This window comes from Pieris brassicae, chromosome 5, assembly GCF_905147105.1.
Source record: "Pieris brassicae chromosome 5, ilPieBrab1.1, whole genome shotgun sequence".
NCBI classification, from domain to species: Eukaryota; Metazoa; Arthropoda; class Insecta; order Lepidoptera; family Pieridae; genus Pieris; species Pieris brassicae.
The window spans coordinates 13988261-14012694 of record NC_059669.1 but is presented as its reverse complement, the minus strand read 5'-3'; the positions used below and the strand labels follow the sequence as shown (position 1 = coordinate 14012694).

General features: G+C 33.0%; 1 protein-coding gene across 1 annotated transcript in view; it reads right to left on the bottom strand.

Moving 5' to 3' along the window:
• LOC123709303 (fatty acid synthase-like) overlaps window positions 1–19533 on the bottom strand; it is a 29496-nt gene extending 9963 nt beyond the window's left edge. Inside the window, exons 1-25 of the mRNA XM_045660525.1 lie at window positions 19497–19533; window positions 18107–18245; window positions 15131–15323; window positions 13608–13728; window positions 13166–13369; window positions 12918–13034; window positions 11728–11906; window positions 11362–11504; window positions 10101–10304; window positions 9049–9235; window positions 8541–8703; window positions 8000–8169; window positions 6926–7077; window positions 6584–6767; window positions 6082–6230; window positions 5710–5891; window positions 5069–5188; window positions 4727–4836; window positions 4177–4367; window positions 3737–3900; window positions 2916–3155; window positions 2310–2427; window positions 1739–1984; window positions 1141–1569; window positions 330–479 (exon numbers count right to left, since the gene is read on the bottom strand). Of these exons, the coding sequence (XP_045516481.1) occupies window positions 330–479; window positions 1141–1569; window positions 1739–1984; window positions 2310–2427; window positions 2916–3155; window positions 3737–3900; window positions 4177–4367; window positions 4727–4836; window positions 5069–5188; window positions 5710–5891; window positions 6082–6230; window positions 6584–6767; window positions 6926–7077; window positions 8000–8169; window positions 8541–8703; window positions 9049–9235; window positions 10101–10304; window positions 11362–11504; window positions 11728–11906; window positions 12918–13034; window positions 13166–13369; window positions 13608–13728; window positions 15131–15323; window positions 18107–18238 (4248 nt within the window). The 5' untranslated portion in view covers window positions 18239–18245; window positions 19497–19533. The remainder of the gene's footprint in view (window positions 1–329; window positions 480–1140; window positions 1570–1738; window positions 1985–2309; window positions 2428–2915; window positions 3156–3736; window positions 3901–4176; window positions 4368–4726; window positions 4837–5068; window positions 5189–5709; window positions 5892–6081; window positions 6231–6583; window positions 6768–6925; window positions 7078–7999; window positions 8170–8540; window positions 8704–9048; window positions 9236–10100; window positions 10305–11361; window positions 11505–11727; window positions 11907–12917; window positions 13035–13165; window positions 13370–13607; window positions 13729–15130; window positions 15324–18106; window positions 18246–19496) is intronic.
• Window positions 19534–24434: the final 4901 nt, after the last annotated feature.

Sequence of the window (24434 nt, the reverse complement as noted above, 5' to 3'; positions counted from 1 at the left end):
TTGTACCTAGGGGATTTGTGTGATGGAGAAGGCTAAGATTGTTTAGGATACCAAGGGCCAGAACCAGTCAGTTGCACAGAACCCCATTAACAAAGACGTTGTGCCTATCGAATACTGTCTTTGACACTAACGACATATTTATATGTTCGCAGAGTAAGTGCGATATTACGTATAATTTTGTATTTCATTTTTTCCTCTTAGTAAGGATAGTGTATGAATTTTTATGTAATGTACGGCAACGTTCTTTTAAAAAAATAGCATATTAAACACATTGTATCGGAGAAAAATATATTTGTACATGACATAGTAACAAGGTTAACAGTACATACCTTCACGTTAACACCAGGTTCTTGCACGTTCGGAGCAGCAACCCAATGTAGAGAGCTAATATCCCCAATACTTGCGCTTTGAAGCATTGCCTCACGACGGTGATCAACTGATGCCTTCATTGGTACATAGTATTTACCGCCCCATGTGCCCTTAAATTAATTATTAATTAATATTTGTAAACAAACAACTGTAGCTTTATATATTTAGTTAATGGAGCGATCTTACGTCTCCGAATAAAGATATTCACAAAGATCTCGGCCATTAAGTTGTGGAATAGGCTGCCCAGAACCATACGATTGACTACCTCCCAAAAATCTTTTAAAACTCTTCTGCATAAACGTTTCTTAACCATCCTACCCTGCTCAATCGTGACTTTTGTAATTCATGTATTTTCTATTCTGTTGAACCCCGAGATCAGCGTTTATTTTATTTAATTAATGTTTTATTTAATTTTAGATGAAATTTGGTTATTCTATAATTTTTCAGTGTTACTTATTTTTATTGTTTTCCTTGTCTGGAAGAGATCGTCAGCGAGAAGGCCGCCCGTTGCAACTCCTATAATTATTATTTGTATTTCTATATATGAAACGAAGTGTAAAGAACTAAACTTATTTGTATGTATACTATAAATAAAATAATTACTGTAAATACTGATTAAAATTATACGTTAATGTTAAAAACAATGTAATTAGAATCATTTTAATATGTAAAATTAATGTTTTATCGGTTAATAAAGAAACAATTCATTTTATATTAATAAAAACTCTCACGTGCGCTACTACTTTACTAAGACTATAAAGATTTACTTACGTGGTCCAATACGTTGACAACCAAATCAGTCTTCGGCAAATCTTCAACAAACTGTTGCTCATCTATACTATGATTAACCATAATCAGATTCACTTTGCGACCTTCCTTCCTCCACTCCTTTACCAAGTTCTCCAAATTTGGTATTGGAGGGTATGACGAAAATATCATTACTTTTTGATGTGCAGGTAAATACTTTAATGTAGAAATTAAATGGGACAAATTCGAATTTGAACGGACGGTAAGAGAGCTCGTACCAACGATTGTGTTATCTGGTTTCCATCTAATTAATTGTAACACTAAGTTATCTTCGATATTGTGGTTGCAGAGGACAGTATACAATGTTGACGGTCGTATTTTATTTTCTGCGCTATATTCTTTGTTCACTATTATGGTGTTGGGGGGTAGATATTTGTCGAAAGCTTTGGTTAGCTGCAAAAGTATTTTATTTGTTTTAGCCGAACCAACATGACTATACAGAAGGAGAAAAAACAAGTTATATAAACATAATGCTTATTATATAATTAATAAATAATTATAGTTATAATGACGCACTATTGATTTGTAAATACTTGATTATTATAATACAGATCTCACATACCTTATCATTATTGGATAGATTGGTGACGAAGACAGCATTGTCTTTACCTAAACCTTTTTTGTAAAGAACATCGTGGTGCATCTTCCTATATTTCATGTTAATTTCGGGAATATCAAAAACCACTCTATCAAGAGTTTTATATTTCGAAATTCCATCGTAATTTTCTATGATTTCAACTGCATTAATTTGGTCGTCATCCACATTTTCCGCAATTATTTGTAAGTATACGTATAAAGCGCTTAATTCCTGAAATAAGTTTCGCATTAATAAAATTATAGATATAGAAAAAAGCATAATGTCTCGCGTAAATATTAATTAAATTTATTATTTTAAAGCGAAGGACAATAATGTGTTTTGTCTGAAAATTGTTCGAAGGCCTTTTTTTAGCATCCTTTATACAGTTGCCTCGCATGCAGCGCCTCGAATGATCAAAAAATAGACCAAGAATTCATCATCTGGGAAATTTATGACTTACATTAATTTTCCTTGAAATGTCAAAATGCAAATATGTATGGGGCAATCTTGACTCAAATACTAGGCATAGGGAAAACTAAATTCAATATTAACTCACATTTGACTGTCCAGGCATGAAGTTAGGAACAAATTGCAAGCTTTTCATAGTAACTGCCTCATTGTTACTTACGGGTAGGTCGCGGAACGTCAAACTTTCTATAAGTACTCCGCCACATCTAGGATCAATCAAACAAAATAATCAATAGTTATTCAAAATTCACTGAGGAGTGTATATAATAGGTTTGTGGTTCTTTGTCTTATATATGATAAATACCTTCGCAAAAAATCTATGATCAACTCTATTACTATAATTGTCACGTCTTAAGATCGCGTAGGAGGACTAGAAAAATGCACAAAATGTGTAAAATTTGTGATGTCATATATTCTTGTATAATTGTACGCATATAGATAAACTTCTTGAGCATTAAACAAGGGAGTGGGGGAAAGTTTGCACATCGTACATAGCCCGGGACTCAAACGTCAACTGTTTTACCAATCACGCGATCGACACGTCACTCCCGCCGCCAAGTGATACCTAAAAATCGTGTCTGCGCAGTCAAGGACATTTTTTCAAGATGTTTGCCGGTACGAGTTCTTATAAACATATAAATAAATAATAAAAATGTAAAAAATCTTTATTCAAATAAAAGTTCCATTAACTTACCGTGTACAATCATGAATATCGATGACATCGGCTCTGAGTATTTTATTATCACTAATCTTGTGCTCATCAATGTCGATTGTTAATTTTCTTATAGAGTCAGGTAATGATACAGTATTGTGAGAACGTCGTACATTGTTTAATTGTATCAAGGCATCGATAAAAGCAACCCAATTGTCATTCCAGGAAATTTCCGCTTGAGTGATGGATGTGTTTACTGACAGAAGACTACGGAATTCACCACTGAAATTGCAAATTATGTTATTAATTTAACAGCAACAAGTAACTAGGACCATACAAATGAATAACTATAATATGTCGTTAATAGAACACGTTTTATTGGGCAATATTCTTCATTGACAAGTTGTCCTTAAAGCCTTATCGTTTTGCTGAAATTTAAACCCAGAACCACGGCTGCCAGTATTTAAAAAATAATGTGTGCGTGTAAAAAGTTAAACTTCTTTAAGACCTTATTTTTCAAAAAATGATCTACTATATGCAACTTTACAGAAATTGGTTAAATAAAGTTAAATTAGATAAAGTTTAACCAAAGGCTTTTATTGTCATAGACATGAATACAAATAATACAATTATTTCATTTTACCACATTACTATTAAGATTATTACATAATTTCATTAATTGTTGTATAATTACTACTATAATTGTTATCGTTATTATATATTTTTGTTATTAATGGCTTCGAATCTCTTCGAATCAACCGTGGTAGGGACAAGAAAAAGATGACACGTAACGGAAATATGTGACGCGTAACCCAAAAATGTGACGGTAAATTAATAATAAAGGTAGGTAATAAAAAAATTACCTGTATTGATAATCACGACTGTGCATCAATTTATAAATGTCATTTGTTTTGAGGGTATTTTCTTCAGATTTATCAACAGGTATTTGGAATAATCTATGACTTTCATTGCCTTTCTCAATTATTTCAGCGTATCCTGATACCATTAACATACTATTATTGGAAACCTGAATAGGAAAATTTATGAAATTAATAAATACTTATAATACACAGTATTACCGGACACTTCTTACACTGGCGACATGCTTTATTTACTGTTTAAAAAGATATACAGAAATTTATGTGACGGTGGAACTTGACTTAAGAAAAATATTTTTTGGTTATAGAAAGCTTTAAAGAAAGTACAATTACTGATATAAATTACTTATTATAGCGTTGACACAATGGCGTTATGAAATTGAGGACTTAAATGACACCTTTTTAAATTACAAATAAAGTAATACCTCAAACTTCCCACTGCCCCGTTGAATGGCGACGTTGAGAGTCAACTGCCGTCCATCATGCAACGCAGACTGAGCATAGAATTGGATAGATTTAAACTGGACAGAAGTGTGCTTCTTTTCTAGCCCAAAGAACATAGCAAGAGTGTCCCACACAGCCACCAAGGCCGCAGAGAATGGAAGCAAGTTTTGCCCTGTAAAGATATTGAGTACAGCTTGTATCGAAAAACTAAAATAAGGGTTTTTAAACCAATATTTGATTAAATTATTTATTTCATAAAGTATTTTATTTTGTGTTAATTATAGATTAGTACACAAAAAGTCAACGCAAAAAATATGTAACTCCAATATGTTTGTAATCAATATTTTGATATTATTATAAACATTGTTTTAAAATTGTAGAATACTTTTTAATTTTGTAATTCAAATGGCGCTCTACTAAGTTATATTCAAATTGTTGATTCTTTAAACCAATTAAGATTATTGATGCGGCACTTAAATTTAAGCCTGCTCGATTGCCTTAAAAGAAACTTCTAGAACTAAATAAAGGTACCTCTAATAACGTGTCCTTGTAAGTAATTATATTCCTCGTCATGGACAGATAAGACGAACTTGCAAGCTGTCGCCGCTTTCCTATGAGCAGATACATACAAAGGCAGATTCCTGAAACATAAAAATGCAAAATTGTGAATGTGTGAATAACCACAAAAAAACGTGAAACTGCTGGTGTTTGTAAATATTATCAAATATCTTTAAATATGCACACAAATTGGTAATAAACTGTATAATTCAAGGAAATATTTGTTGTTTTAAAACACGATTTCTTATATTTTCATAGTTATTAAATTTATTTCTGTATTATTTTTTATTTCCGTATGGATTTATAAATTCTTACCATTTTTCTGTATGAGCCCATTCAATCAAGTGTCCCAACATAGGTGTTCCTGTCGAAACTGGAAACTGAACCTTGGGGTACAGAGCTTGGACCTTTGGATAGTATCCTTGCATATACAGTCTGAAAAGTCGGTAATTTTTTCGCTTAAATTCAGTTATATTTTATGTAATATAAATTGTGTTCTATTGTGTCGTTACAGCACTTTTTAAATGTAGGCATTTGTAATAATTGCTCGATAAAAAAACAGCGGCGCTATTTATACATAGGACATTTATCTCCTCAAGTTTCTGTATGTGTCCGTATCATTTGTTTTTTTCTAAGCAGTACTAGGATGAGTTGTCTGTACTTAATACACGCTGTTGAGTTGATAGGTCTCAGGCATGCCAGTTTCCTCAAAATGTTTTCCTTCACTGTACCGTTAAATGCGCACAATTACATAGGTAAAAAGTACATTGGTGTACGGCATGCTAAAGCACTCTTGCTTAATATAGAAAGTTTCATTAACAAGATAACATCTTTGATATGCTTTTTCTTGGTAGATATAGAGTAGATATTGATAGGCATAGGACAGATGCGAGATGTTATGTAATTGAACAATGTCAGGGAACATATTAAAATTGTTATAGTAACGAAACACTTACTTCCCAATAGCATCAAGCATGTGTGTAACATTATCCGGATGACCTCTACGCGTAAGTGGTATATTGATACAACTAGACAAGGATCTCTTAAGTATAGCCTGTAGGAGACCATGGGGAGCAACCTCGAGCAATACAGCGTTCTTTGGTATCAGCTGAGCAGTCTCCTCGAATAGAACTGGGCACTGAAAGGAATTTGAGTGCAATGCACAATGTATTTTTGAATCCACACTAAGCCAGCAACTCTTATGAAAGAGTATAGTAAATATTAGGCAGTCAAAACAACTAAATTGAATGGAACACAGAGATCTCTGTGCCTCTCCAAAGTTAATAAAAGAAATAGATTTTAAAAGGCGAAAAGTTCTTAAGACTTACGAGTAAATTGTTTGTATGATATTCAGCAGAAGAATATTTTGCCAGTGGTTCCTCCCAGCGATCTTGAGGTATGGACGTCGATACCCAACGCTCACTACGAGCTCTTGGCGTTGGAATTACTTCAGTTAAGTACTTCAATAAACCGGGACCTGATGATAAACAATTTGGTGAAATAATCTTGAACATGCTCATTATGTTTGGTGCACGATTAGAAAAAATATAACGCCTGTGAAAATTTAATTGCAAAGATGTGCTTTTGTTGCTTCTCATTTTTACATAATAAATTAATAATGTTTGTTTTATGTTAAAAATATTAACGCCTATTGATTTCGTTTCATTTTGGTTTGCTTACTAATAAATATGATAAAGATATAGATCTATAAGAATAGTAAATACTACTACATAAAACTAAACACGTACAACATTTAAATGCTAATATTATTTACAAAATAAAATAAATTGTAGTTGTAAAATTTTAAAGTAATATATGTTTGGTACTTGCCTGCTTCAGCAATATATCTTGAGTGGTACGCGATGTTGGAACAAGGAACTTCTTTGGCAAAAACTCCCTTTGCAGTGAGCGATTCAACAAACTGCTTCATGGCATCAGCTGGACCGGAAATGGTACTGGACTCTGAACTATTGTGGCAAGCAACTTCGATTTCCGGGGGGCATAACTTCGTGATCTAAAAGTAATAACAATCGTTAGTTATATACGGCAAATTGAGTTTATTATAGTATTGAAAGACACATTTATTTGTTTTTTTAATATAATTATACCCTTAGCAAATATATTCTTTATACAGACGACATTATTGAAAGGTATTTATAAAATGCTACATACCTGCTCATAGCCAATTCCAACGGCAGCCATTGAACCTCTTATGAAAGGCGTCTGTACGGAGACAAGACCACGACTATACGCAGATAAAATCATTTCTTCAGCTGTGAGACAGCCATCTGCATATGCGCAACCTAGCTCACCTACACTGTGACCTGAAAATTAGTTCTTTATAAATCGTTTATTTGCAAAGAAAGTGGTACAGATTGCTTTATAATTAAGAAACGCACAATATGCCATGTTAAAATGTGTGCGTGTTCTAGTGTACGCACGTAAGAAATGAATCTTCTTTATGACCTTATTTTTCGAAAAATTGCCTACTATATGCAACCTCACAAAAATTGGTTAAATTAGATAAAGTTTAACAAAAGGCTTTTATTATCATAGTCATGTATACAAATAATACAATTATTTAATTTCACCTTATTACTACTAAGATTATTACGGAATTTCATTAATTGTAATAGAATTATTACTATGATTGTTATCGTTATTTTATATTTTTCTTATTAGTGGCTTCGAATCAACCGTGGTAGGGACAATATGTAACATTTGTGATAGTAAGTAAAAAATACCTATGTCCAAGCTTCATAACAATCTTATTTTTTTAAAATTACAAAATTGTTTTTTTTAAACAGGGAGCCGTGTTGCGTGCGACCCTCATCCCTGTGGTCGTAGCTTCAATCCCTGGCTGTGCACCAATGGAATTTCATTGGATGTGCGCATTTAACATTCGCTTGAAACCTGCCTTAGACCAAAAAAGTCGACGGCGTGCGTTGGAAGGAAGGCTGATCCCCAACTACAGCTATTAGATTAACAAATGACCATGAAACAGATACAGAAATCTGAGGCCCAGACCTAAAAAGGGCCTATTTTTTAACTGTTTATATCTACGTGACCCAATTTTTAAAACCAAAAAAGCATTACGCGACGCGTAAAACGCGTTAGTGCATGAGTGTGTGAGTGCATATGAGTGAAAGAGTTCGTGTAATGTTTTACTAGATGTCTCAGGACCCTCTCCGCGTAATGTTTATAAGCCAGCCCCTTGATAGATGTAGTTGCTAGTTTAGTACGTACCAATAATTTTGTCCGGCACAACACCCATTTCTTTAAGAACATCTGTAAGCCCAATTTGAATAGCAGCGATGCCCACGAAAGAGTGCAGAATATTATCATAGATTTTCTTATCCGGCGCAGTGATAATGTGTAAAATATCGATACCCTTAGGCTCTAGAGCTTGACGACATCTAGAAAATATTTATATTGTAAATCAATAATGTACTATGTATTATTATTGAAAACGTATAATTATTTACATAATTCTAAATTTTAAGTTTTTTCCGACGTTTCGCGTTCTTTTCAGCGTGCGTGGTCACGGTGACATTAATCTAGTAAACTCATTATTTTATTTGCATCAATTTCAAAAAATTTATACTACCCCTTAGTATCCTACCCTGGATATAAAATAAATATAATTATCGCTAAAAACATTTAATTCTCATGACTAATTAAATTTATTCTGAAATATTGTTACTTAATCATTATTCAAGAAATATATTCTTTCTCCGAATCGTCAAGTTCAGTAAAACGTGTTACTAAAAGAAGAAAAAATGTATACCTTTCAATGGCCGCAGCAAAAACAGGTATGCGCATGAGTTGCGCTCCCATACCAGCCCATTGGGATCCCATACCGCTGTAGACAAACCACAGAGGACGTTTCACATCATCAAAATAATCTGCCGTCTCGCTTAAGACAACCGTCTCATTGTCTTGGTTTGTATCTGAAATAATTGATGTTAATTTCAACGCTTGTGTGTTTACAGTGGTCTAGATCTGCTAAAAAGATTCGTATATGGATTGAAAGCCGCAAGGAAAGCAGAAGCGTGGTCGTCCCAAGCAAACCTAACATGGTATAGTTAGTAACAGGACCGGAAAGACTTGCAGAAGCAAGGTAAAATACGAAGCTCAGGAACGAACACGTAGAGACTCACTGTGGACGCCCCCTGCCCTATCCAACTGCCATAGGATATTAAGTCAAATAAATCAAAATTAGTATAAAATATCCGAAGATTGTTATCCGTTTTCCAATATGTGTGTCCCTTTCAGAAAACGTGGGGATATCTTACCTAACAAAATGTAACCTCTGCCCAAATGCCCACTGATCTTGGTTTGATGAATGTTATGGAAGAGAGCTAACTCCTCAGGATCTATTGGACGTTTTTTCAAATCTTCGAAGATCTTTTCTACAGCAGATTTCTGCCTTCCTGATATCGCAACAAGGTGGGGAAAGTTTGATTTGTAACGGTTCAGGTCCTGCAAGAGTAAATTTATTGTAGCAACGATAATTGTGATACATGATATATTAGTGTGAATTATTTACACTTAAATATAAAAAGGCGATTGGCTAAAGATGCCGTGACACGTTTAGGCAACATTTGGAACAAAAGTGGAAATAGTATCAAAACCAAAATAAGACTGATACGGGCTCTAATATTATTTATCTACCTGTATGGAGTAGAAACTTGGCTCGAGTCAGGCAAAGGATTGATGCTTATGCGGTTTGAATGATGTCTTATTTTGGCCATATAATACACAGGGGAGATGAAACTGATCTTGGTTCTAACACAGAAGGCGATCACGTGGCCAGATGGACCGATCGAGTACAAGACTCATCATCCTCAAAACTATACACTGTTATAAGAGAGACTTTTAATATTATGTAGGTAAATAAACCTCTGGATTGATAGAGCAGACCTGCGGCAGCTAAAAGCCAGCAATTAGCGGGAGGTGCAAGAAAGAGGAAGATTCACATACGAGGTAAATGAACAATAGTATTTCCCATGATCAATGTTAAATTAAATGAAAAATTTTAATTTTCTAAAGCATTACGAAGAAGGGGCTCTTTCTAGTACGATTACCAATACAGCACACGTTATTACTATGCGAATCTAATCATTTGAATATGGAATATTTTAATGTTATGATTCAGCAATGAGCATTGCTTTACATTTTTTGTAACTCTGCAAATATTAACAAATAGCTTACACACAACAACATTACTATCATATAATTATTTACATATTTTTGTTTGTATCACAAAATCTAAAATGCTTATTTTTAGAAAAATCTGTGCATATAGGAACACGTTGATAATTAAATAATTAATAAGTTAAATTACCTTAGTTTTATTAAGACCTCGTAACAAAACGTGAGCATTTACGCCAGTTACAGAAACCCCGTTAACAGCCGTATATCCTTGTCTGAAAGGTTCATGATCTCTTACAAGCTGCATTTTTCCAGTACGAATACCATCAACATCATCTATTGGATCGTCACAGTTTATGTTAGCTGCTAATTTACCAGATTCATAGCCTAGAAGCACCTGAAATTGTTTTGAATAATTTCATTTATTGATCGAGGCATAACATCAACATTCATTTATTGATCTTATCGAGGTCGAGGTCTTTCGTCTAAATCTCAATATAATTTAAGGCATTTTTTCTATCTTCTAGCGTCTACTCAAAAATTTAAGATTCTTATCTAATCGAATTAGAAGAACAAGTTACGCAAACTAGAAACAATGTGTTGCCTCCATAATGGGTGCGGATGGCCGCGGCGTGCACAAGTAAAATTATTATAATACAGTGGAATCTCTATAACTCGAATGTCAAGGGAACAAAAGTAAAAAAATAAAACTCAAACTAACTTTATTCATATAGGTAAATAAGTACACTTATGAAAGTCGGAAAGGAAGTTAATAAGAGCTGACAAGAAACGTTCCACCCCTCTTTTTAATCGCCAAGTTTGGAGACATACAAATAATAAAAAAATTAGAATTATTCAAATATTCGCCAAATTTATAAAAAGCTTTATTGATTAATTTACGTTTAACGATGGCTTAGAATTTATTTAGTGATAATTCTCTATATATATTAGTTACCGAGTTTTCATCTTAACAAGAATTTCGAGATATATATGATTTAACTGCTGAAATTTCAAATTACACAGGCGCGATTTCTAAGTGTTTTTTTATAGTCGAATTTGAATAACGGTTCAACTTAAGTTTTGTAGTATATATTTTTTACATATTAAAACGAATTACATATTAATGAAGTACTTGACTACAGTGACTTCGTTAATGTACTAATTTATAATATTTTTTTTACATTATAACGCTAGTATCCAAATAGTGATGCAATTTTTTAAATATTAATTTAGAAATTAAATTATCTCGACATTTTCTTCGAGAAATTCATCAGGTATACATATATACATATAAGCTGTAACCGCTAATGTTAAAGCAGAATTCTTTTGAATAAAATATTGTGTATTTATTGCACGTTTATAACCTTTCCTGATAACTTTAAATATTTTTGACGCGATTTGTATTTATGTCTTCTTGTTTATGCCCTGTGCTATAAAAAATCGAAATGTCTTACTTTGGTTATGGAAGAAATGCCAGAAGCCGCCTCTACGTAACCCAAGTTGGACATAACACTACCAACTAGAAGAGGATCCTCTCTGTTGTCGCAGAATACTCTGTCTATAGCTTCCAATTCAGCTTTATCTACTTCTGGCGTTGCTGTAATTTATGTTAATAGTTTTAAAACTATGGCTACAACCTAGCCGTACACACTTCTGCCAATCTTTTGGTGATAGTTTTGTCTTAACAAACATTTTATTGATTATTTTAATTTTACTGTTTAAACTATGAATTGCATTATTCGTTCATGATTATGATAGTATCAACATAATATATGTTCTGGTCAGTTTTCTGTGTATTAGTTATTGATATTTTTTATTACCAGAACCAAAAGCTTCAACATATTCAACAGCCTGCGGTGGAACGTTTGCTTCTTCATAGAAGGTTTTAAGGAAATTTGCCATGCCACAAGGCTCCCGATACAGGGTGAACAATGGACCATCCTTATCTTTTGGTAAACCGCAGAATTCGGACTTGACATGTACCACTTCAGCGTAAATTCTGAAATTGTATACAATTATTTAATAAAATTAACGACATTATTCGACTATCAAAGTGTTTTAAAGCAGATATCACTTACTCAAACCCATCATAGCATTACGATGGGATAAAAAGGTATACATTATATAACATTTTGTTCTTAATATTATCTAAGCTTCTCAACACAAGACACGTATATGACGCTCGAGTTAATCCCCATTTAGCAACGTGAGCTCCTACTACTAAAAGAGATTTCATGATTACTGTGCTGCCACCTTTTAGTCAACAGACAGAGGTCATACATACATAAAAACATCGAAGGTACCTATATTTATTTATTTACAGTTCGTTACATTTATTGAAAAATAAATAACATAATACATAAAAATTATAAGGGATGCAACGGGATGGCCTTATTGCTAACGAGCGATGTCTTCCAGGCAACTCTAGTAAGGAAAGAACTTAAAAAAAAGAAATATTTAAAGAAAACACTTTTTACCGGATTGAAGCTATGTTTTATTATAAACTTAATATTATTTTTGATAATTTTAAATTTCTCCCGACGTTTCGCGTGCGTGCTCACGGTGACTGAAGAGAAAAGCTGTTGAATGTCAAAAAGTATCACAGCTGTAGAAAAAGTTGTATTATCTGTATTTGTTTCCCCATTTAAATACAGATTATGTAAAATAATTCTAAGTTTATAATAATGCATAGCTTCAATCCGGTAAAAAAGTATTTTCTTTAAATGTGTAAAAGCTATGTTAACAAAAGACAATAAAAAAAAATAAGATGGGTAAAACTAAAAAGCTAATCTTACGGATTCACGAATTGCAATGCAATACAAAAGAATATGAAATACAAGAATTACAGAAGTCGCAATTGAGCAGGATAGGATATGGATAAGAAATGTTTATGCAGAAGAGAGGCTTTCGAGCCTTCTAGCATTGTGAGTGTCCAAGAGTGGTATCAATTAACATCAAGTGAACCTTTTGCCTGTTTGCAACCTGTTCTATATAAATAAGAAAAACTTACCTTAGTGCATCCTTTGCTCTTTGTAGAAACAAAACATTGATGGCTTCTGACTTGGCACAGCCATGGGCGTTTTTGTCGAAAGATTTCGTTACTCCATCTTTACTTATTGGCATGATTCTACAAATAATAAACAAAACCTTTATAAAAAGCTGAAATACCCAATATGACGCTGTATTATATTATGTTTATATACAGATACAATATAGTGACTATTACATACATTATGTTTTATTACTAAAGGAGATTACCTTCCATAATGAACAGTTGATTGAGGATGTAAGCAGATGTTGGTGCCTCCAACGATAGCCGAATCCACTTCACCTCTAATTAGAGCCTGGTACGCCAACTCCAGAGCAACAGTAGAACTGCAGCAGGCCTGGTCTACAGACATGGAGGGCCCCTTCGCGTTCAACCAGTAGGAAATACGGTTGGCAAACATACTTTTACTACACCTATTTTGAAAATGAATCATTTTATTTACGATGTCAATAAAACATATTGCATTACGTTTAGTATAGTAAACCTATCTGGGGTATCAATTGTATTGGGTAGACGGAGAAACTAATTGGAGCTTATAAGCCGTGACCTATTTTAAAATAAGGCAATTGCAACTCAATTTCAGTCAGGGAACCTGCGATCATGAGGTCTGGACTTCAGTGACCCTGAATAAAATTAATAACAGTAACGTACCCGGCAATACCAAATCCCGTTCTAGAAGTAGCGACATAGAAGCAAGCCTTTTCGGTTTCAGAGAAACAGGTTCCCAAGTAGACACCAACCTTGGTCCCTGACAGCTGGTTTGGACAAATACCTGCGATAAAACAATATGTTTAGTTTAGATGAAACAACGGACTTTATGTCCTTTCGCCAAATACTTTTTGAAAGGAAAATAGCTGATCTAAGCTAGCAGACTTATACCGCGGTAATTTTTGCAATCTTTATATGAGCCTTTTCCTTTGCCTATATAGTGGGACAGTGAGCTTTTCGCCAGTCATACAGCACCGTGCTCTCTTTCGAGCAACTATTAAAAAGGTAGTACAATTATTTTAACACTGCGTCGCGCCCAGACCTAAGAATCTCTACCGAATCCCTAACGCATTCCGTTGATTGGATGATATGGTTTCCAATCTTGTTCACACTTATCTCATCTGTATCTCTTTATTAAAATAAAAGTATGTTTTTTTTTCTATAAAACCTACTAAAAATAATTGTATTATAGTATTACCAACATAAAAAATAGGATAAATAGTTTATAAAAACCCACAAAGAAATACCGTAGAGGAGTCGAATATGATAACGAGAAAATAAAATATGATAGTTTAGGTTTAGGTTTAAAGACTTTATTTCTCAAAAATAATACTTTAGATTAACATTACATTGTAGTCGTTCCTAAAATAATCACAATAAAACGATAGCCGTATATGCAAATTAAAAGTAATTTTGTCTTAATTCTAATGAATTGAAAGAAGTAATATTTTTTATATTTGTGGGTAGTTTATTATACAGCTGTGCGCCTTCGTTCGTAAAAAAAATATTGCTGTAGTTCGTACGTATTTTAGGTAATGCAAGATAACTCGTTCGACGCATACTTCTATGAGTCACACGTTGCGGTTTGGAGAAAGTTAGACTAGTGTGGAGATAACTTTTTATAATTTTTTTGACAATGTATTATAAACTTAAAGTTGTTTTAAATTAATTAAGTTTGTTTCTCGATATATATTTATGGTAGGTGAAAGTTAATTATAATGGAACAGTATTTTGATAATTTTATTTTGCAATACTTGAATGTTCGTTAATTTTGTTTTGGTGGCGCTGCCCCATACTTCAATTAAATAAAGTAAATGAGGCTTGACCAACGAGTTGTAGATGATGTAACGTATCTGACGTGCGATACACCGAGCGATGTGTCAAAGTGAACCCATAAGTGAACAGAGCTTAGATCTGATGTGCTCAATTTGTGTATTCCACGTCAAATCGCTATCCATTCTAAGACCGAGATATTTTTCTGTACTTTTTCTGTTCTATAGTCGTATTATTTATTTTTAAAGGGTCATGTGGTAAGACCTTTTTAGTTTTAGATTTAAATATAATGTAGCATGATTTCGATACGTTAACAGTGAGTAAATTATATAGAAACCAAGTGAAGAGTAGATTAAGGTCTTCTTGGTATGATATTTTATTAATTTTGATTTAAATATAAAGTGTGTCTTTACCTGCATCGTAAATCGCGTCGAAGGCTTGCTCCAATATTTTCTTGGACATAGAGTCCATTGAGTTGCCCAATCGATAGTGGATTTTGAAGAATTGAGCATCGAAACACTCCAACTCCGGAACTTTGCCAGTACTATTCGCTACTTCCGGATGGTTGTACTTCCAACGGGTTTCTTTCGGTTTGATTGGATTAACCTACAAATATACGATTTTAGCTGTTACGTATTTTTCATACAATTTGTATAGTTTACTACACGAATTCTATACGAAATGTTTTTTATGCTTACTATTGAACCTATCGTTTGTATTTCTACGATACGATACGTTTATTACCATAGTTGTTCGACCTTACGTAGTGGGTGGTACTCACCAGTACCATCATTAAGTACAAGCATTTGATGTTTGGTTTGTAGCCATTTTAACGTGAGACTATCCCCCCGGCGTTCGTAGTTTGGAACCCCGGCTATGCACCAATGGACTTTCTATCTATGAACGCATTTAACACTCTCTCGTACAGTGGAGAAATACATCAGGAAGGAACATGCCTTAAACTTAAAAAGCGTATGTCAGGCACGCTTATCACCTACTTGTCTATTAAGCCCACACCTAGACCTAAAAGGATGTATCTATATATTTGATGGCAGACTTCATAAGGCAGCATCTACGATTGGGTCATAACATTTGATTTGGTGTACTATTTAAATACATAGTACATAAAGTAAAAAGCGTAAAAATAAGACGAATTATGCCCTAATGCAGACGTGGTAATGGCCGGGGCATATAGCAAGATAAAAAGACAACTTAAATGACAATATGGAAAGGACCAAGAGGAAGAAGGACAAAAGGGCGCGCCAAAAGAAGGTGCGGTAGCAGAAAGCAAATGGAGAAAGAAAGCCATAAACAGAGTCAGTTGGAAAAAGCTGCAGGAGGCCTTTACCTGTGAAGGGATTCTGATCAATGGTACGTAAGGATATTGAGTAACAAGATAAATACATGAATGTAACAAATCTAAGCTTTATATTCAATATTTGTCAAGGTTGGAAAAGAAGGGTTTATTTAAACTTATTATTATTATTTGAATCTAGATACGAACGCGAACTACCAGTTTTGTCTGGCGCTTTACACGCACTAATTACTACCCGTTAAGTATTCGATAGTACGTGTACGTGATAAAGTCAACACACTCAAATAACAGACACATTTAAATTTATTATAGTAAAATTGTTCAGTTCAGTCACTTAAAAGTCCAGTAAATTAGCATTAACAGGATAACGGTATTAAATAATACTGCTAAGCTTAATAAATACGCAATTCAGATAAGTGAAAAAGAAATATATTCTGTATGACTAATTAATTATATTGGTATGTATTCGCATTGTGTGTAAATTAAGCTAGATAATTGATTAGCATACTCCTTCATCATTAATTAATTAAACATAACACGCTTAATTACAGACGACATCATATACATTTGCGTCCTATAAATAAATGAAAGCAATACATTTGATACATTAAGAAAACACCGTGGTCACCGTGACCACGCACACTGTAAAGCACGCAAAACGTCGGAAAATTTAAAGTTATATAAATAATTATAAATTTATAATTATAATACATAGCTTCAATCCGTTTAAAAAGTGTTTTTTTAATGTGTAAAAGCCATGTTAACAAAAGACAATACTATATTTCATACACTTACAGTTAAAATTATATGTTTCAATATTCTAAAATTATGTTTCATAATGTAAGGAATAGCCCAAATAGTATTTTTATTAAAAAGTGTATAAAAAAAGGAAATATTCTGAACTCTAGCGAAATATAAGACATACTTCTTTATATTATTACTTATATATTATACTTCTTTTGGAGTGTTAGGAAAAAATGATGAGGGTAATTTTTTACGATGCTCATAAAAACTGAGACTCTGAAGTTAGCAAAGCATAGTCAACAGTAGAAATATTAATTTTATGATATTTAACTAGCTAATACGTTATAATAAAACTTTCAATGTATTAAATATACTTTTTCCTAATGTTAGTGTAGTTTTTTTACAAACGTAGAATAAGCCGAAAGACAAAATTTTAAAAAGGTTTTATCTTGTTACACCAAAGTGTTGCACACATGTTTTTTATTAAAGTAGGTCCAAACCTCTGTTTGTATTTTTTTTTCAGAAATGGCTGCTCGTAAAGCTTTAAAATTGTGTGTAATAAATGTTTTACTTCTGTCTTAGATTAAGACTACGGGAAAGAAAAAGAATTACACATAATTAGTGGGTATTTTCATTCTCCTGTCTTTTCCATATTACGTGTGTAGTATACTGGGATCATAGCTTTGCGGACTGGTACGTAAAAGACGTATAAAACATTACGAAGATTAAATTTTTGATAGATCCTTTCTTTTGTTGTATTTTATTTACCACAGGTTCCTATTGTTGTTTTTCCATAGATTAAATAAATGTCTAATGAAACATAGAAATATGAAACAATATTTGAAGGTGAGATTTCTGCTTGAAACTATAAATGAACTTGTAATAAATATCGTATTTCAGTGAGAATGTAAAACGAAATACGCTGCATTTGTAAGTTTAGCATCTCTGGCTCAATGCCCATTGACACACGACATGATACGTCCTGTTAAAACGCCCGTTTGTCTAAGAACAATCAAATGTAAAGTTTCGTTCTCGCCAATCCGGAGAAATTATCAAATATTGTTTCATCTTTTCTATATTCTTTTCTTTGTTACACCAAAGAAGTTTAACTTCTAACGCGTGTAAATTAATAAGTACACACACATGTTTTTTTTTAAAGTAGGTACATTATAATTTATGAAAAAAATGAAGTACGAAATGACACACATTTTTGTGTAAATGTTGATTACAGTAAAGTATTATATTCATTGTAGAACCTAAGTAATTTTGAGACATTCTTACCATTAACATAAAATAAAAGAGTTCCTGTATAAATAAATAAAAACAATACCTTGTTATAGAGAATGTCTTTAAACTCCTTGACATTGTGAGACTGGGGGTAGAGGCCAGCCATTCCAGAGATGACAACACTATCTTCATGAACGGTATCATTTTCAGTGAACTTCTGTGTTTTTAGCACCATGATGTTGCTGTGTGAAAGGCGAAAAATTACACACAATTAATTGTACAATTTATTTAGTTTTAAGTTATATTTTGTGTAAACATACACAGGTAGAACTAATCAGAATAATTGAGTGCTTTTTTTTTCATTTATTGATTCATAGTAACGACATATTGTCTAATTGCAGCGAAGACTATGAGACTCCGCATGAGTTGAAACAAGTCTCACAATATTTGCACTTGTGCCTTGGCACAGGAAGTTTTTTTAGATTGGAAAAACGACAATGTTAATTTAATATAATAACAGACGTTATCAAAATTCAAGACATAATTGTGAATCTTTTCAATAAAAAAAAACAAATTACAGTGAAAGATTGTGATATCTGACAGGTTTTGTAACCCTTAATAACTACCAGACTTTTTATGATAACATGGAGACAACAAATATGGAAAATAATAAAGTATGTATTGCACCAAATGAAGTCAGTAATCCACCCGATACTGGACCATCTTCAACTACTGTAAAACGGCGTTTGGAAATCGTCCACTATTACATGGAGAATTCGAAATTCGAATAAATTACCAAAAATTAAAATATAACGTTGTACCTATTAAACGACGTCGTCAAAGGCAGCACTGATCAATATTAACAGTTAAGTTTAAATAACCATAATATTTTAATATAAAGACTCAAAAACTTGTAGTTTTAAGCACTATTTACTAATTGAAAGAAATACACTTTGTACCCTTGATGTCCAAACAAATCTATTTTCAATTAAAAAAAAAAATATTATGTTGATTTCGATAAGCAATGTGTAATAACGACAACTATTTGATATGATATACGATATAAATAATAAAAGAATTAACCAATTTTAATATGACTAATAACGTAAAAACTCCTTTAAAGACAAATTTGCGCGCCATTGCATGTGGCAGAATATGCGAACTTACTATTGTACCACCTTTTGTACCATATTTTTGTAATAAATTATTATTGTTATTACAATATTCACCCATTTCACGTAACGAAATCTGGCTTCGGGAGTATAAGGATTGTCGAACAAAATCGCCGAATTTTAACATGACTTCAAAATATTAGCGTAAGTATCAATCCTTGTAAATAAACTAATAAACACTTAAGAAATATGTTATCGACGAAATATAAGATCAAACAATACAAAAAAGAAACGTGTTTATTAAATACTTTTTAGTGCATTAAAAAAAATAAAAAAGGAACATAAACTGTAATCAAGAGTTTTCGAAATTTAAAAAATTACCTTGTCTATTACGTCGACACACTATTCTTCTACTACATGTTTTCGTTTCAGGGTCTCGTACTTATAAGTTCTAATAGCTGATTAGAATATGCATGCATTATTTAATTAGTTAACTTTGTTCAACGGGACGCGTAAATCTTTTTATAGAGGATGATCTTTTTTAAAATACAAATGTGATGCTCGATATAAAATGCTATTTGGACTTCATCCGTAGCCCCTTAGGCTGTCCATTAATCACTTGAGGTTTTTTAAATATTTTTTAACCCCTTCCTCCGCCATGATGATACGTGGTCAGGTTTAAGACTATGCCCCCACCCCCCACCAAAGCTCCGTGTTTTTTTTAGTACTTACAAAGAATCTTAAATTTTTTATCAAGTACCAGTATATAGTATATTCTTAACCTATTCTAAAAAATTAAGAACCATGATAAAAATGTCTAGGCAGAAAGGTTGCAGGTTGTTTTTGACTGGCATAAAAATCGTTATCTCTTTATTATCGTTATTATCTGCGTTCGTTGCCTGGCAACCTCGAGTCAATGTTACACTACAAGCCGCTTTTCGCTTAAGAAATCACGCGTTTGACGAAAACATAAGTACACGTGATATCTTACTATACCCCCCTCCCCCTTTCGAACCTTACGTGATTAACGGATAGCCCCTAATTGTAATTACAAACTATAATTTATTTTATATAAAAACTGGCTACGATCCCGACATCCCTCGATCGCCCGTGAGGGACACAAAGGTTTCTTTCCATATATTCAAAACGCATGAGCATGTATCTTATCCAGATATGTTATGGAAAAGGAGTAAATTAAATTTGTCTTATGAATATTTATATGTTAACTTGCATATCTCTGTAATGTTGGACAAGATCGATTTGATTTGCTTGATCACTCCCTTATTTATATGTTAGACTATACTATTAAAAATATGCGGACTTTTTTGGTCACTACACACACACAAACACCGACCCCTCCACACCATATACAACGCCTATAAATAAGTTACCGAAAAATACGCCCAACGCTTTTTCTTGTTCAGAAGCTCAAAACTTTATTCATTGCCTACAATCTTAAATAACATCTTGTCAACCTGTCCTACGCCGTAAAGTAATGAAGGACTCTTACTATTGAAAAATGACTATACTTGCGTTATAACAAGGTGATAGTTATCCAGTGAATAGAACTTGTACAGGGCATAACTTTGACCAATAGTCGATGTGAATTGGTCGAGTAACTAAACGACCGTTATTTTTGTTACACTGGCAACTCGATGCAGGTGCGTTCTGAAGATTTTCTTGTGAAACGTTAAATGTTACCATAACTACAAAGCTTATCAATGAGTGATCAATTCAGATTTTTGAATTCATTTCATTATTACAAATTACTCCATCACAACGTTTTAGCTTTTTTGATAGCTCTGTTCTATTTCTCGTTCTTTTCACGGCATTCGTAGGAATGGCTAAACATTTCTCTAAATATCGAGTTAAAAACGTGCATTCGCTTGTCAGTCTCAGATTGACACCGCCATGGTTGTTTCCCATTGATCTTTGTGTCGTCGATACCTCAAGTTATAAAGTAAGTACAGTAAAAAAATCTGATCAAATGACACCATTTTTGTCTTATACACCCGTTAAACTAGGCCTTTGCGTTGTTTAAGCATTGTACAAGTCTTCGTACAAACAAAACACTTCTTATAACAGCCGTATACATCAGACTTGACTATTCAGGAATTATTAGTAACATTTACTTATAACAGGCTTATACGATGTGCATAAATCTTTATTAGTAAGACTGTAAGTATTTTGTAGAAATCAAATACCGTGAACATATCTTATGGAAGAAATTAGCTGCCCACGACGCAGGGAATCCTAGTTTGGAGCTAGTGCACTTTCATTTTAACTAAAGATCGTTTTTTATTGTGTCTAATAAAGTATTTTCAAATTTCTTTAAATTTTTTAAATCTTACTAAAAAATTTATTTCCACATCATATGTAAAAGTTACCTTGAAGTAGGTGTCAATACATAATTAAAATTCAACGAATTCAAATTGATTTGTATGTTATGCCTCGTTTAATTGTTTTATATAAATATTAGTGTTATGGCTATATAAAATAATATTAATTTAATTACTTAGTGAAGTTGTTTGTTAGTTATATATAGGAAACAAGTCTTGTAATGATCCCAATTTAGGAAATACAATGTAGCTTATTCACTGATCCTTAACTTGTTATACGTTTCTGACATATGAAAGTCTAAGAACTATATATGTCTCGTTAAACTTATTAACTATAAATTTAATAACTAATTTATGAAGTTAGATTTGTAATAACTATTCTTATGTTAATCAGAAACTATATTTTATTTGTATCACACACAACAAAGGTTTAATGACCCATACAAAGTAAAAATGAACTTTAATAGTTTAACAATTCTTTTTAACGTCGCTTTGAATCTAATTTGGTTATAAAACATTGACTTTGGTGGCAGCTACATCAATTTTAATAGCTTCTCTGTAATACCTATACTGATAGATTAATAACATCATATTATTATTTAAAGTATTTCCGAACGAATTCGAATTAGGGTCCTTCAAGAAAAGAGCCTACCAATTCTTAAAAGGCCGGCAACGCACTCGCGAGCCCACTGGCATTGAGAGTGTCCATGGGCGGCTGTATCACTTAATATTAGGTGAGCTTCCTGCCCGTTTGACCGTTTTATATTTTAAAAAAAGTAAATTGGCGTGAAACGTGAATTAACTGACTGTGGACAATATCATATCATATATAAGATCAAAACAACAGCTTATTAAAAATATTTAAGAAATAATGAAAACAATAAAAAAAATAGTCAATGTAATGACGTTTTATATAACTGTAATATTAAAACAGAAAGTTGACAAAAATAGTATATAATAGTACCGACGATTCGACATTTGATCTTTGTATTTAAATTTGAAAAAAGAATACTGGAATTTGATTAAAAGTACGTAAATATTAATTACTACACGGATGGAAGTCGTATTAGTTTTTGTCTACGCACGCACCGACTAACGCATTTTTTGACTAACGCTTCAACGTTAAATACGAAATTTTCTTACATACATTTTGCGATATGAAAATAGTAATTCATTAAAATATTAGAGCTAGACGATACATCAAGCAAAGAAAAATAAATTTCAACCACGCCTTTCGTATTTTTTTTATGTAATAGGACACAAACGGACAGGAGGCCCGGAAGTGATACCGCCGCCCATGGACACTCACATTGCCAGAAGGCTCGCAAGTGCGTTGCCGGCCTTTTCTAGAATTGGTACGCTCTTTTCTTGAAATAAGTCGATTGTTTGGAAATACTTCTGTGGGCAGCTGGTTCCACTTAGTAGTGGTGCGCGTTAAAAACTGTCTTAGAAAACGCTCAGTTATGGAACGACGGACGTCGAGGTGATACGGATGGTATTGCCTTGTAATTATGTATGATTTGTATTTTGCCTTGACGTTCGATAATGACACTTAGCTGCAGGTATTAGATCGAACAACTCTTCTGAACGCTCTCCATGGTAAATGCGGTAGAAGATGCAGAGAGACCCCACATCTTTACGCAACGCCAAGGGATCAAGCCGCACGGAAAGTTATTGGTCTTCGATGAATACAGTCAAGTGGAAGGAGCTGGTACTGGGGAGCTCCCACCTAGAATCAGTAGTACAGGCTATTGCAGAAGATCTGAGAGTGGAAAGAGCTCAAGTCAAACAACGATTGAAATTAGTAATGAATATGGAAAGATTTCAGAGAATTACTGCCGAATTCATTCGAATGGCACAACGAGAAAAATAGAATTTGTTTTTTATTAATCATAGGTTTGTGGTAATGAGTCAAGTTACAGCGAGTGCACTGATTTTCCGACAAACCATTAAGTCGGTGCGTTGTATACACAAAAATCTATGACATATGAAGAGTACAGGGAAAGAAGGATCACTGACAAGAAAAAATATATTTGAGATTAAAATTTGAATTGATAAATTGATTCATAGGACACACTAATAATTTTTTTTTATTACAAGTTAAAAAAAAACATTAATTAAATTACTTATAATTAAGATGACAGTCACTGCACTATCATCCTTTTAACGAATAGTTTTTGGTCTCTTTTTGGGATTGTCACTCTCAATTTCTGACATCGTAAACAATCAACTAAAACACGAGAAATCACGGTTTTGCGATAACAAACTACATGCAGCAAAGAAAGACTGGCCACGGATCTGACTACTGTCATACAAATGTCAAAAAAGATCAGTATCCATATACATCTTGCTTTCCTACATCCATTGTAAACTTTTTTGATCCTCTTGTTGATAGCTTCCCTAATTTACTACTAGATGGTATTGTCAACTCTGTTATGTCAGACTCACAATTATCCTATTGATTTCTTATCTATACTAAAAGAAATAAACAAAGGATCAATGCGCGCGGATTCTTGTTATTACTTTAGGTCGTCATGAATGGTATACACAGACAATTTATTTATGATTTATACTAAACGTAGTATTCGTAATATAAATGAAACTACTTTTATTTTAATAGCTCTGCTATTTCTTAAACGTAGTGTAGTCTGATTAGAATAAAAACGTCCACGTCTCGGTTAACCTATGAACTTCCGGCGGAAGAATGAAATGTTGTGCATACTTAAATACAATTCTTTATTTTATTTAGCTACTAGCTGCGATTATGGGTCTCAGGCATACCCGTTTCCTTATGATAATTTACTTCACTTATTTATGACCAGGCTAACACTGCCTTAGAACCGTTAAGACCTACGTGATTAATATTTCTGTACCAATACATAAATTGATAGAGAACTGAAAGAGCATCAATTTTAAATTTCTCAACCAGAAGGTGATATGATAACTACTAGGTACTTTTTAAAGGTAATAAAACATGAAC